The following is a 15633-nucleotide window of genomic DNA, read 5'->3' on the forward strand; positions in this document are numbered from 1 at the left end:
GACTCAGCTCAGGTGCCACCTCCTTTGTAAAGCATTCCCTGATCTCTGCCACCTTCCTCACTTGTTCTGCTCCTCATCTTCTCAAAATAATTTGTATTTCTAGTATGTACATTTTATTCTCCCCTTCCCCATCCTGCTATCTTGTCATAGAATGTAAGCTATTTGAGGATAGGGACTGCTTTATTTTATCTTTATATCCTTAGAGCCCAATACAGTACCCTGTAACATGGTAGACACTTAATACATATTTGTTGAGTTTAATTGAATTCACAAAATCCTGATGGTCCTTTCTCATTTTCATCAAGTAACCCCAATACATGACCACCCTTTTGAGGATAAGCCTCCTCATACACTTTGGTCACTTCTTAGACAGGAAAACAATCTATTTAACAAGTCATATTTAAAATACTTTGCAACTGTAAAAACTGACAGAATTTAGTTCTGCTGCATAACCTTTGGGAGCCCAAGGTCACCTCCATGTTATGCAAAAGGCAGGAGACATGTGAGTAATATGAGGTAATGGAATATAATTAGTCATCACATTAGTTGAATATCAATCAATCACGTAAACTGAATCACAGATTCTCAGATTTAGAAGGAACCTCAGAAGTCCTTTAATCCAAGTCACACATACCTCTACAGCATCCCCGAAGTCTCTGTTTAAAGACTCCTAGTGAGAGGCAACCCGTTACTTCCCAATATAGTGCATTCCACTTTAGGATAGCTGTTAGGAAATTTTTCCTTATACCATTCCAAAATCTACCTCTCTGTAACTTCTACCCATTGCTCCTAGTTCTGTAGTCTAGTATTAAGCAGGAAAAATCTGATTTTCCTTCCCCATGATAGCTTTTCAAAACAGCTTTATCTCTCCAAAGTCTTCTTCTCCAGAATAAATAATTCCAGCACTTGACCTATCATCACATGCATGCTTTCAATACCCTTCATTATCTTGTTGGCTCTCCTTAAAGGTCTTCATTTTATTAATATTCCAACTTATCCATAATCTCATCGATGTAGATATATCCTCCAACAATGTCAGTCACAATCCATACATGTTTGCCCTTCCTATGTGACTTTTGTCCATGTCCTCTTATAAGTTGCAGGAGGTACCCCCGACCTCCTGGGGTGCCTTTGTTACTTTCTCAAGACATTACAAGGATATAAATAGGGCATGTGAGCTGTCCATCAACTACTCCTCAATCTTACCACATCTTATTTTTCTATGTCCATCTTATTTTTTCAATCATACATGTCTTTGATGACATCTTTTATATCACTTCTCCTATTTGTAATGTCTTGAAACCTGGTTACACCAACCATCTCTTCCCTGGGGGCAATTTTCAACTTCATTTCTTTAGTTTTCCATGATTCACATCCATATAACATCATTGTTAGAATGCTATTATCAAAATATGGACTTTTGTTTCAGAAAGAAGCTTGGGTCATCAAAAATTGCAATTTTCAAAGACAATCTAGCTAGCTCTTCTCTTCCTGTTTAATGCTGAGACTAAATTAATTCTCAGTTACTGTCCAAAATGCATATGGATATGCACATATTGTATGTAATGATGAACAAGCTCTATATCTTGTCCAGACAAATGCATTGTATTGTCTAGAAAATAAATATGCTCTATCTACTTGGTTTTTTCTTTTTGGATAATTACATAAAATTCTTTTGAGGGATTTATGGTTTTCACTAAGGAGCATCTAAAATATTCTAGGGCCTGATTCAAACAACACAATAACATCCACAAGGATGCATCTCAAGGACTTTCTTATCTACAGGGACTCTCTCTTCAACTTGGACAGTGTGCAGGAACACCTCCATAATACTGGAAAATACTTTTGAAAAACTCATGTCTATCTTTTGATGCCTCACTTAATATTAATAGAGGGTAGTTGAACAAGGTTATTTCTGTCATATCTTTTAAGGAACCTTGTACAATTCTGACATATGTATGGGAGAGATCTGTTCAAGGAGAGCTGTTAAGCCAGTGTTTTGTCCTACTAAATACTTATCAGTGTCCTTCCCAAAATGTAGCTATCAGAATTAAATTACTCTAGATATGGCCTGACCAGGATCACTCTACATATGGTCTGACCAGGATGACATTCCAAAGAATTGTTACCTCTCTTGTTCTGACATCAATTGATGAAGCTTAAGTTTATATTAAGTTTTTTTTTAGCTGCCATGTTGCATTTTTTATTCATATTAAGTTTATGGCCCAGTAAAACCTCCAAATCTTTTTTACATGCACAGTTGTCTAGCCATATATCTCTAATCTAATACTTGATAAACTGTTGTTCTTAAATGAAATGTAAGATTTTACATTTGTGTCTGTGAAATCATTATCTTTTTAGGTCCATCTTTTCAAAGTCTTTTTCAGCTACAGATTCTGTCATGCACTATGTTATCATTTGCAATCATCAAAGTTATAAATAAAAATGTTAAAAAAAAATACAGAACCAAGAACATATCCCTCGGGCATTCCATTAGAGATCTCTCTCTGTTGATATCAACTCATTAATACCTATTCTCTGGTTTCGGTCATCAAACCAAGGCAGAATACAATTATTATTTCATCTAGCCCACATCTCTTCATCTTCTCCATAAGGATGGCATGGGAGAACTCATCAAATGCTTCTTGAAATCTCCACAAACTTCCTACAGAATTCCCCTGATCTACTGGTGTGGAAACCTTGTTTTAAAAAAAGGAAATTAATCTGACATGACCTATTCTTGCTTCTGATAGAATGTAAGCTTTGTATTTGGATTACTGGCATCTAGGAGAGTATTTGGCACATAGAAGATTTATCTAGCACAGGGCTGTTCAACCTTAGGTTTTTATTGAAACAAGGGACAACATATTTTGATTTGCCATTTTAGTGAGAGCTCTGCGGTAGCTCGGCTTCATTTACTAAAGCATTTATGTAAATATCTATGCTCGTAGGTGGGCAGCATAAATTGCACTGCCAGCCGCATTTTGGACAGCCCTGATCTAGCACATAACAGGACCTTAATGAACATTTATGATTGACTGATTCTGCAGTTTATATGAAGTTTTGCTTTGGTTCTAAGGAGAGGGCAGAAAGCAAAAATATACACACACTTGAGGTGGAAGGGAGGTTATGTCAGTTTATAGCTCCAGTTGATTGACTATGTGAAAACAAATCTATACTAAGTGAATATTTGGAAAATGAATTTGACCTATGTAATATTTAAGAGAGAAGAGTAAGATTCTCATCTCATCAATCAATGTCTCATCTCCAGTGTGTACTGAAATTCTGCTTACACCATTTACATTTAAGATAACTTTACAAATATGTGTGTACTAAGTATACAGCAATTTCATTAATCTTATAGCAAATTAAGTGTCAGTCATTGTTAAGGTACCAAAAGAAGTTGTGAGCACATAAAAATTTTCTCCTGAAGTGACAATCCAGTCGACAGTACTGTTTCAGAATCATGGAATCTCAGTCAGAAATCTTCCAGTCCAACTATACTTGCAAAGGAATCTTTTCTATAGCATCCATAAATGATATAAAGTCTTCACCTAAAGTCCTCCAATAAGGGAAAATTTACTATCTCACTAAGAAGGCTATTTCATTTTTGATAGCCCTATTAATAACCTTTTATAAGAGAATAAGGGTACCATACACTAATCAAATTATGATAGACCTTTTTTTGAATTCAGTCACAATATATCCAAATCTATACATGGTATAGCATGAATATGGCATATCCCTATTGGATCTCGATATGGAATATCCAAATCTGTGTAATGAAGTGGTACATTATACCAAGATTCAACTGACTTTCAATATAATAATGATAGCTGCTTCATTAATAATGCTATACATGCAAATAATTTAGAAAAAATAGTACAAGAAATCCCAAATTTTAGTAATATGTTTACCAAAAGGTCGATGTGTTCTGAACTATCTGAATTTGTATCAAATTCAAATAGCATTTTTCTTTTTCTAATTGTTCCTTCCTTGTATGGATTCTTCTTTTCACTCTGCAGCATTTTCATTTTTGTTGGTGTCTTCACAGTATATGCCTTCACATAAGAAAAAATAACAATGATAAGTACATACATAATTTGTGATAAGATTAAAAGTATTTTTCTCATAGGCAGTTTTTATACCATGTAAACTGATGCAGATATTAAATAATTTGTCTAATATGTGAGAACAAGCAAATAATAGAAACTAGGAACCAAAATGCTAATTTTTAAATATCTTTCTGAAAAAAACAATAGCTGCATAGAGATATTGCATAGATATTAATTTTACCAACACCAGAGGATTTTTAAAGTATCAAACATGTATAACATTGTTATCTTTTTGAAAAATTAAGCAACTAACCTTTAATGATGGTGTAGATAAGGGTTTTTTGGCAGGAGTCCAAAAAGATCCATCTTTGTCTTTTGATTGGACATGATCAACCGATATGAAATTTGATGATGCATTTTTTGAAGCGTCTATTTTAGAATCAAATTTCAACTTGCTGATTTCAGGAATTGTCAAAACAGATGTTTGTATTTTCTGCATTGGATAACAAAAGCATTTAAAATCATCAGTAAAGTTTCAAAGGTATATTTGCTTAATTAAAGAGGCAATTACTAAAAAAGAATATTGAGTTGGCACTCAGGAAGCCCTGGGTTCTAGTTTGCATTCTTTTACTGGCTTTTAAATTATGAGCAAATAACATTCAACCTTGAAGGGAGCAGAGGGTAATAAGACTGTAAAGGTAGTATGGGGCCAGATTATGAATACCTATAATCTAAGGTATATTCATTTTGCTCACAAACCAAGATAAATTTCATGGCCAGCCAAGAGAGCAAAGAGATAACCCTGATAATTTGAAGGCTACACATAGGTGGGCAGCAAAAAGCTCTGTGGAGGAAAAACAAGGCAGTGGGAGGACAAAGAAGAAATGGCTGCAAATAATGTTATATAAAAATCAGAAAATCTGATTGTGATTAGGGAATTAAGCAACTTCTATGTGGAGGCACAGTGTTAGCCACTATGAATATGAAGCCAAAAAAATGGTCACCGCCCATAAGGAGTTTACTGTCTCCTGGTGAGATACAACATACACTCAGACAAGTATAACACAAGGTAAAAGGGGCAAAAGAAAAAGATCAGAGAAAGTATAGGAGATTGGAGTTTAGCAGATAGGTTGAGACAGGATCGGTAGATTTAAGAATCAACATCATACAGATGGTAATTAAATCCATGGTAGCTGATGAGATGACCAAGTGAAGTAGTATAAAGAGAGAAGAGGGAGAAGAAGGCCCAGGATAGAAACCTGTGGGACACCTACATTTAGAGGGCATGACCTGGAGGAGGATCTAGCAAAGGAGGCTGAGAAGTAGTGGTCAGACAGATAGGAGGAGAACCAGGAGAGTGGCATCCCAAAAACATAGAAGAAAGCATCAAGGAGAAAGTGATCAACAGTGTCAAAGGCTGCAGAGAGTTAAAGGAGAACAAGGTTTGAGAAAAGGCCATTGGATTTCACAGTTAAGAGATCAAAGATAACTTTGGAGAGAGTTTCAGTGGAATGATGAGGTTGGAAGCTGGATTATAAGGGATTAGAGAGTTGAGAAGAAAGAAAATTGAGACATCTATTATAGACAGCCTTCCCAAGGAGTTTAGACACAAAGGGCACAAGAGATATAGGATGATAGTCAACAGGGATGGAAGAATTAGGTGAGTAATATTTGAGGATAGGGGAGACCTGGGCATCTTTGTAGGTAGTTGAGAATGAGCTAGTAGACCAGGAAAGAATGAAGATAAGTGACAGAGTGGAGATGAGAGGGGCAATTTATTGCAGGAGACAGGACAGAATGGGATTGCTTGAGCAGGCAGAGAAATTAACCTTTGTAAGGAACAAGGTCACTTCATGTGAGACAGTGATGAAGGAGATGATAGAGGCAGAAGGCATCTGAGTAGTATGAGTTGAGGAAAAAAGGGAAAAGAGGGAGCTCAAAGTGAATGGATTCAATTTTTTTTTTTGTAAAATATGAGGCAAGGTTCTCAGCTGAGAGGGTGGGGGAAAGAGAAGCTATGAGAGGTTTGAGGAGGGATAAAAAGGTTTGGAAGAACCATTGCAGAGAGTAGGTAAGAGAAATGTAGGACTGTCTAGCAGCAGTGAGGTCCCAGTTGAGGTTGCATAACATAAATTTGTAATGGGCTCAGAACGGTTTCATGATTTTCTCTACCTTTGCTCAGTAGTACACATATAGGAGCAAAGGTGGTGGATGGTGGGAGTCATCCAAGACTGATTTTGGCAGGGAACAATTAGGTATATAAAAGGGGGTGGCAAGAACTCAACAGGACACTAAAAGTTAAATTGGATCACCAAGGGGTCAAGGTGAGGAAAAGAGGAGAAAGTAGTTAGTGCAGGAGTAATGGCCTGAAAGAGCACTGAAAGGGTCAAGGGATTGGAGATCACAGTGTGGGAGAAGAGTGTTCGGGTAAGGCAGAAGGAGAAGTGGAAAGCCAATAGATTATGGGCAGATAATGGAACTTCAGAATTCTTGAATATGGAATTGATACACTTGTAGAGAATAACAAGGGTCAAGTGTACAGTCATCTTTGTGTACAATTGAAGTTTGGTGGAGAAGTACATCACAGGAAATTAATAGGTTGAGGAATTCAGTGGTTAGGGTGTTTGAAGGAGTCAACACATATACTGAAGTCCCCTAATACGAGGGCAGGGGTTGGGAATGGTCACATGGAGTAGGACCAGCCATGTTCTACTTGGTTGCAGAGGGCAGAACCAGAAGTGAGAGGTGGAAGTTGCAAAGAGGCAAATTTAGGCTTGATGTGAAGAAAAACTTAGCTCTAAAATAAGAGCCATCCCTCACTGAAATCTCCAGTGGCTGGATGACCACCAGTTGTTGGAAATGTTATAGTGGGAATTTCATTTTGAGTTTGTATATTGGATAGCTTCTAAGGATCCTTCCAACTCTAAAATTCTGTGAGTCTGTGAAACGTCTTGCTGAAATCTCTATAGCTGATTTACCAGTATAGAAGGAAAAGGTGGCCCTTCTTGTGAAGAACAATACCTTTACTTGTACTCTTGACCACATTCCCTCCCCCTGCTCTAAGAATTCACCTCTTAAAACATCCCCCTCCTTCCTTTTTATAATCTTAAAATGTATGTGTATGTGTAGCTGCACCAAAGGCTCTGTCTTATGTTCTCTTTTCTTCAGATCTGAGTTCAAATCTGACTTCAGACGCTTAGTAGCTGTGTGACCCTAGGCAAGTTACCTAACATGCCTCAGTTTCCTTATTTATAAAATGGAAAGAATAATAATATCACTTATCTCACAGGGTTGTTGTGAAGATAAAATTAGATAATATTTGTAAGGCACTTTGCAAACCTTAAAGTACTATATAAATGCTAGCTATAATTATTATAATTATTACCTCATAAATTTCCAAAGGTTCAACAATCATTGGCATATAGTTTCCTTCCTGAACTCTAGTCCCACATTACCGGCTGCTTATTCGAATTTTCAATGGGATGTCCCATAAATATCTCAAATTCAATATGTCCAAAACAGAACTCACTATTTTTTGCCCAAACTCTTTCTAGCTTCTCTATTTTTGTCAAGGGCACAATAGTCACACAGGATCTCAACCCTGGAGTCAGATTTGACTCTTTACTCTTCCACACCCTCACATCTAATTAATTATCAAGTCTTCTAAATTCTATCTCAGCAATATTGACCCCTTTTTTCAAGTCATACAGCCACCATCTAGTTTGGGCCTACGCCTCCTCTTGATTAGACGATTATAATAGTGTTCTAGTTGGTTTCCCTACCTGTTTCTTCCCAATCCAATCTATCCTCCACCAAAGTGATTTTCCTAAAGCACAGGCCTGACCATGTAACCACTCACCCCTTTCAATACACTGGTAGTTGCTTGTTGCTTCAAGGGTCAAATACAAACCCCTTTGTTTTGCATTTAAAGCTCTTTACAACTGGATCATCTTCCTATATTTTCAGTCTTCTTACATATTACTCTTCTCTATGCACTCTACAATCCAGCTAAATAGGCATTTTCTCTGTCTCTCACATATAAGGAACATCCATCTCCATGCCTTTCCACTGGCCATCCCCTATGCCTAGAGTTCCTTCCTTCCTTTTCCCACTTAAAATTCTGATTTCCTTCAAGACTGAATTCGAGTCACCTTCTACATGAAGCCCTTCCTAATTTCCCTAACACTGTTTTTCCACCCAGCACTTCTTTATAGTTATTTTCCATATATTCTGTGTATATTTATATAGATGCAAGAGGCACATAACAGTGCATAAAGAACTAACTTCAGAGCCAAGAAAAATTGGGTTCAAGTCCCACCTCTGATACATACTGGGCAAATCACTTAAATTCTAAATGTACTAGATAATATTCTAAGACTTTAAGTTTCTTTTTTATAGTTTCAAAAATTAATTATTTTAAGCATTTATTATCTCTCTGTACCAACCAAATGAAAAACAAAAATAGCAAATAATAAAATCCTCATTAAAGATATGCATAGTGTAGCAAAACAAATTCCATATTGGCCATGTGCAAAAATGTATGTCTCATTTTTTGTTTTAATTCCATTATTTATATCACTTCTCTGGCAGGAGGTAAGTAGCACTTTCATCTTTATTCATTTGGATACACGGTTTATCATTATATTGATAGAGCTCTAAAGTCTTTCAAAGTTATTTTTCTCTGTGATGTTGTCATTGTATAAATTGTTTCCTCAGTTCTACTTACTCCACTCTGCATCAGTTCATAGAGGTCTTCTTATTTCCTGTGAAATTGTCCATTTCATCATTTCTTATGGCACAAAGACATTCCATTACATTCATATATCATAACTTACTTAGTCATTCCCCAATAGGAGGGCACACCCTTAATTTCCAGTTTTGGGTCACCATGAAAAGAAGTATTATGGATATTTTTGAATATATATGTTCTTTCCTCTTTCTCTGACTTCTTTAGGTACTAGAGCTAGTAGTGGTATAGGTAAGACAATTATGTTCAGGTGAGTAACTTTTTGGGCATCGTTCATTTCCTGAACATCTGAACAATTTGTAGCTCTACCTACAGTGCAATTTAATTTACCTGCTTTCCCATAGTTCCTACAACATTTTGTCATTTTTCCATTTTATTTTTGCCAATCTGGTGGGTGTGAGATGGAGTATCAGAGTTGCTTTAACTTGCATTCCTCTAATTTTTGGTGATTTGAGAATTTTTTTCAGATGTCTATTTATAGTTTGAATTTCTTCCTTTGAAAACTGCTTGCTAACATCCTCGACCATTTATCTATTGGGGAATGATTCTTAGAAAGACAATAAGTTTCAGAGAAACTGCTGGCTTGGCATTAGTAGAAGGCATTTCCTCATCTGGAAGTTCCCTATATTAATGAAATCACAGGTCCAGTCCCTGTTTCTTCTATTGTACATTTCATTGCTATCTTCAACATTTCTACCTGTACACAGGTAAAATACTGAAATTTTATTTCATTTGAAATTAACATGAACACTTTAAAACAAGGGCAAAAAATAACAACAATAACTATTATCACATGATTTTTAATGTATCCCATGATAACTCAAATGACAAACATTGTGGTATAACTGGCATATAGTCTATCTTTATAAAGAAATATTATGACAATTGACAAATTCCTACTGATGAACCAGCTACTTTTCATATCTAAGTCCACTTATAAACCTACAACTAGCTCCACCTGCCATTTCTACTACAGTAAAGTTATCTCAAGAATTATATTTATCCAAGTTTCAGAAAATTGGACTTTTTTTTCAAAATTTTTTTCAAATTATTTTGATTAAAATTTAGTTAAATGCATTAGTCTTGGTCACACACAGTAGTGCCATCAGGACAACCAGGGCTTCTGAACCATTAATATTTATGATTTTGCCTTGACACAACTAATCAGTTCAACCAAAAATTATAGTTGTAACTAACTCTTCTAACATTTTTGTTACCAAGTTTGTTAGATATGGCCTAAATCAATCAACCACTAACAATTTATCAAATGTCTACTATGTCCCAGACACTATACTAAGCACTGGGGTTACAAAGACAAAAGTAAAAGTTTGCCCTCAAGCAATTTACATTTTATTAAGGTGGATACTATGTATACATATAATAAGCATACCCAAAACATACACAAAATATGTGCAAGATATCTTGTTGTTGTTATTGTTGTTGTTGAGGCACTAGCAGCTAGAGGGATCAGGAAAGGTCAAATGTAAGAGGTTGTATTTAAGCTAAATTTTGAAGAAAAGTTGCACTGAGGCAGAGAACTGCCTATACAAAGACACAAGGATGGGAAAAGGAATGTCGTTTGTGAAGAGGGTAAGAGCAGAGAGTTTGACTGGACCAATGAAGGGTATGTACAAAAGAGAAATATAAAATAAGGCTGGAAAGATATATTGAAGCCAAGTGATAAAAAGAGCTTTAAACGTTAAGGAATTTATATTAGATCCTATAGGTACATTAATAAAATAAATGAGCAACTGGAGTTTATTGAATAGGAAAAAGACATAGTTTAGGCTTATGCTTTAAGAATACTACTTTGGCAGATGAATGAAGGTGAAACAAACAAGAACCTAGTTGTAAGATTATGCTGAAAACCATCTGTGACAAATCTTGGAAAATCTGAGCTGAGAAAATAGGTCACATACATTTGAATACAACTTGTATATATTCAATATAATTATGTTCCTTAACAATGACTAATAGACATAAAGTTTCTGATTTATCTAGGTCCTAAGTGAAAAAAAAGATTTTAAAATGTCAATCAATAGGAAAAAAGCAGTTTAGGAAATGAAATTGCATTAAAATATTCAAATTTCCTCCCATCCTTCTTAAGTTTGTTAGTCTAATGTTTGCTAAACCAAAAGACCTCACCTGCTTGGATGAGAACTCACTATTCGATAAAACCTGCTAGGAAAACTAGAAAGCAGTTTAACAGAAACTATAGACAAATATCTCGCACTACATACCAAGATAAGTTCCAAATGGATCTATTACTAAGTTATAAAGGGTGATATCCTAAACAAATTAGAGGAGCAAGGAAGAAAATACCTTTCTGATCTATGGATAGGCAAACTGTTCATAACCAGAGTGGGATAAAGGGGATCACAAAATTTAAAAGGTTTTGCACAAACAAAACCAATGCAACTAAAATTAGAAGGAAAGCAGATACCCTGAAAAAATATTCACAAGTTTTTCTGATAAGAGTTTCATTTCCAAAGAACTGATTTTATTTTATCCATTTATAAGAATGAGTCATTTCCCAATTAAATGGTCAAAGGATATGGATAAACAGTACTCAAAGGAAAAAAAATATAAGTTGTCAATAGTCACATAAAACTGCTCCAAATCATACATAATTTAAGAAATGCAAATTAAAGCAACTCTGAGATTCCACCTAACAACTATCAGATTGGCAAAGATGACAAAAAAAGAAAAATTAATGTTGGAGAGGCAATAGGAAAACAGGTACTTTCACGTATTGTTGGAATAACTGTCAAGTGGTCCAGCCTTTCAGGAAAGCAGTTTAGAACTATGCCCCCCAAATTATTAAACTGTGCATATCCTTTGGCCCAGCAATACCACTACTTGGTCTATGCCACTATCTCCCTCCCCCAAAGAAATCAAAGGGAGAGAAGGACCCATCAGTACAAAAATATTTATAAAAGTGACTGGTGTAGTAGCCAAAAACTGGAAAAACTGGGTTGGAAACTAAGGGAGTGCCATCATTTGGGTAATAGCTGAATAAATTATGACATATGAATGTAATGGAATACTACTGTGTTGGAGAAATGATGAAATAAGGCAATTTCAGAGAAAAGTAGGAAGACTTATCTGAACTTATGCAGAATACAACGAGAACCAACAGAATGACTTACACAAAAATAATTTTTTAAAGACGAACAACTTTAAACTTATTAAGAATTCTGACCAATAGAATGCTCAACCAAGACTCCAGAAAAACGATGAGGTATAATACCCACCTCCCACAAAAGATATCAGACTCAGGGTGTCAAATGACACATATATTTTTGGATACAGCCAATGTAGGAATGAATTTTGTTGACCATGCATTTTTGTAATGAGTTATGTGTTTTTTTCCCTTTTCTTTTTTTTCAATACAGGTAGAGAGATGAGAAGGAAAGGAAAAATATATATTTGTTAACTGAAAAAATGAAAATTAAATTTTAAAAATTAATAGTGTTTCATATGATTTTACATGCATAATGGGTATCATATTGCTTGCTTGGATGAGAGAGGGGCTTAAAGGAGGGAGAAAATTTGGAACTCAAAATTTTTAAAATGGATATAAAAAAACCATGATTTAGAAAAAAGGAATAGTTTGTATTATCTAAAACTTCTAGGTATTTGTCCAAAAACAACCCTCAGAAGATAGACTGGTTATAATGACAATTATAAAAAATAGAATTTTACCTTATCCTTTTTCTCCTTGAGTAAGGCCATATTCTCTTTTGCTTCTCTTAAAAGTTTTTCCTATTAAAAATATTCATAATAAGGATTTTACTTGCAACTTTTCAGTTTAAATAGTTCTATTGTTATAATTACTACTACCATAATCAGATAGCATTTATCAAACACCCTCATGTGCATATTACATTAGAAGAGTTATTCATAACCTCTAGAAACTTATAACATAATAAAAGACAAAAAGTGTTAGTTTCTTTCTATTCAAGTTCAAAAAAACGGCCCCACACAACACTGACTCTCAATAGTTACTTCTTTTCAAAAAGTTGCATCTAAATAGAAGTAGTACAAAATCTGGAAAATAATTCGTCCAAATAATAGGCACTGCTTTTAAGCGGGGCAGCACTATATGTATTTTTTATGTTGACAGTTTTGCCAAACTGTCCTAACAAACCTATGTTGCTAATTTCAGCCATGAAATAAAAATCACCAACATATGAAATAAAATAATTATTATTCACTTTTGTTATCAAAACTGTACACTGAATATAATATTATCTTTAGGTCAGAAGCACCATTCTCCCTCAGGAACAAATCTTTGAAGGGGTAGAGAGCCACTCTCTTCTAATACTAGATAGTAATAATAGACAGGAATGGAGTGTATTGGAGTCACATGATAAAATCTAATGTTATCTTTTCAGCGTGAACATTTACACCTTAGTCAGAGCTCGATTTATTGTTTTGTTGATTATCTAGTCTTAAGAAAATAATGGAGAAAATGATAATAATGTAGATGAAACTTAAAAGTATGTCTAGCATAATTTTTCCTCTAAAGAGATTATTGTCAAAACATTTACCAGCACACTGCTATCACAGATCAAAAGATTTTACAACATATAAGACCTAGTGTAAGCTCATTTGATTGACTGAATTTTCTACCATCATGTTATCCATTTATGGTTTAATTCATCAGAACTATAATCAGATAATATTACTGTACCTAGTTATGATTTATGCAACCTTTTCTCACTTAGAGTTGCATTGTTTTTTACTATAAGTCACATCTAAAGCTTTGTTTGCTTCAGGGGACCTTACAAGGAGTAAAAGACCTGAGAATATAGCCACAAGGGTCATCCTCTCCAATGTATAAAGGAAACAGTTTATCTCCATTCTATTAAATAATCATTATCCTGGACATTATTTATGAAACACATTCCCAACTGGAAGCATGAAAATGCTCATGCACACACATGTGCACACATGCACATATAACACACTGGATAGCTCATAGTCTCCTTTTCATGTGTAAATGATCCTGAAGCTAATATCCTATTTCCTCTGATCCACTAGCCCTTGACAATCATGGTATTCGTTATTAGAGGATTAGTTAAGAAGAAAGAGTCAAAATAAATTACATTAAAATACAAAGATCTTTCTTAAGATTAATCTGAGAATTCTCCCTACATAATAATATAAACTTACTTTCTCTTCAGTTTCTATTTTAAGCTGAGTCTCAACAGATGAAAGTTTGCTTTTGAGGTTAGATACCTCAATTTCCTGAAGAAAATAGAGGGGAAGATAGTTAATGCTTCAACACAATGTTAAACAGTCTCAATGTAAGCAAAACCATGCAAATAAATTTCCATTTCATACAGAAACAAGTTCACCTGTAAAACATAAACTTTAAATTCTTCTACATAATTAGTCTGCTAATTAACTATAATTCTGAAATCTCTGTAGAGAATTTTTTTTTTGCAAATATCTATAAGAAAAAAAGTTTGAAGCTATTAGTATTAATTCCCTATTCCTTCTTTGGGATAGAAACCTCCCCATGGCATTATTTGCTTTGCTTCTCTTTCTTCCACTAATCTATGCTATTTACATTTTCTATTGTTATCCCAGTTTTCTTGCTTACCCTCTTTAGTCTGCCACCCAACCATTTGCCAGCTTCAAGATCCTGACCAAATACTTTTACTGTTTCATTTTAACATCTTTAATACCAGAAAACTTTTATTTTTCTTATCCACCTTTTCTGATATGAGTATATCTAAATGTCTCTTAAGTGTTATCTTTCTATCATTGTATTCCAACTATTTTAATTTCTATGTTTTGTCTCTGTTCTATTTGATCATCTCTCTGGAATTTCTCTAAAGAAGGTGAGCAAGAAAACTTTTGCTGTTATAATTTGAAAGACTATTTCTTTACTGTTTTTGTATCTTCCAGTCTAGGACAATAAGTAGCACACAGCAGTTACTTAATAAATATTTGTTGATTTATTGATTGAAAACAGATCTTGAGGAATTAATGACTGAGTACTGAGGAAGTAGGAGCAGAGGACAAACTATTTTTACTAGGTGTATGACAGTAAATATAAAGAGAGCAAAAAACATAGTAGTGGATGGAGAGGTGGGAAGAAAGAGGGTTGTAGGACTAGGAAGAAAAGAAAATTTATGGTCATATAGAAAAGAGCCAATAGAGAGCAATATGCAAATTCTGGAGAAGACAGAAAGAGATAGGATCTGAGATGAAAGAGAGAGATTACCAAAAAGTGTTGTAGTGTGCAGGAACCGAATTGAAGGATCTAATGGCAGATGTGCTCAATCTTTCCAATAAAGTAAAAACTATAAAGTGATCCATCAGCTGAGGGAAGATGAGATGTTTACACAGTGGACAAGGTCTACAAAAGCTGCTGGGGGTGCAATTTTAGAAGGATCCCATGTGATATGAATGAAAGTAATACTGAGTAGTAGTACAGATTGGCCTAATTGAGCTTGTATTTTGTAGAAGACTAAATCAGCATAGGTTCATAACTGCTATTGTAATTTCCTGTCAAAAAGTTGATGGGAGAATAGAACTTTAAGAATCTACTTCCATTCCTTAAAAAGCTAAGTGTACTTTTTTTCTAGACCCTTTATCGTTATGGGGAACTTCTGCTGAAGAAACAACTTTTGTAAATTCAGATCTTAAACTGATCTGCAATTCAAATTGGTCTGCAGTCTTAGTGAGCTGTCTGAGCCATTAAGAGGTAGATACATACCCACTATCATGAGGCTAGTATGTCTCAGAGGCAAGACTAGAATTCACATCTTCCTGACTCTGAGGCCATCTGTCTATCTACTATGCCATACTGTATTT

General features: G+C 34.8%; 1 protein-coding gene across 1 annotated transcript in view; it reads right to left on the bottom strand.

Moving 5' to 3' along the window:
- Window positions 1-15633, bottom strand: part of SYCP1 (synaptonemal complex protein 1) — a 96352-nt gene that overhangs the window by 4225 nt on the left and 76494 nt on the right. The window contains exons 26-29 of the mRNA XM_036768183.1: window positions 13981-14055; window positions 12508-12567; window positions 4369-4548; window positions 3918-4061 (exon numbers count right to left, since the gene is read on the bottom strand). Of these exons, the coding sequence (XP_036624078.1) occupies window positions 3918-4061; window positions 4369-4548; window positions 12508-12567; window positions 13981-14055 (459 nt within the window). The remainder of the gene's footprint in view (window positions 1-3917; window positions 4062-4368; window positions 4549-12507; window positions 12568-13980; window positions 14056-15633) is intronic.

This window comes from Trichosurus vulpecula, chromosome 7 (assembly GCF_011100635.1).
Source record: "Trichosurus vulpecula isolate mTriVul1 chromosome 7, mTriVul1.pri, whole genome shotgun sequence".
Taxonomy (NCBI): Eukaryota; Metazoa; Chordata; class Mammalia; order Diprotodontia; family Phalangeridae; genus Trichosurus; species Trichosurus vulpecula.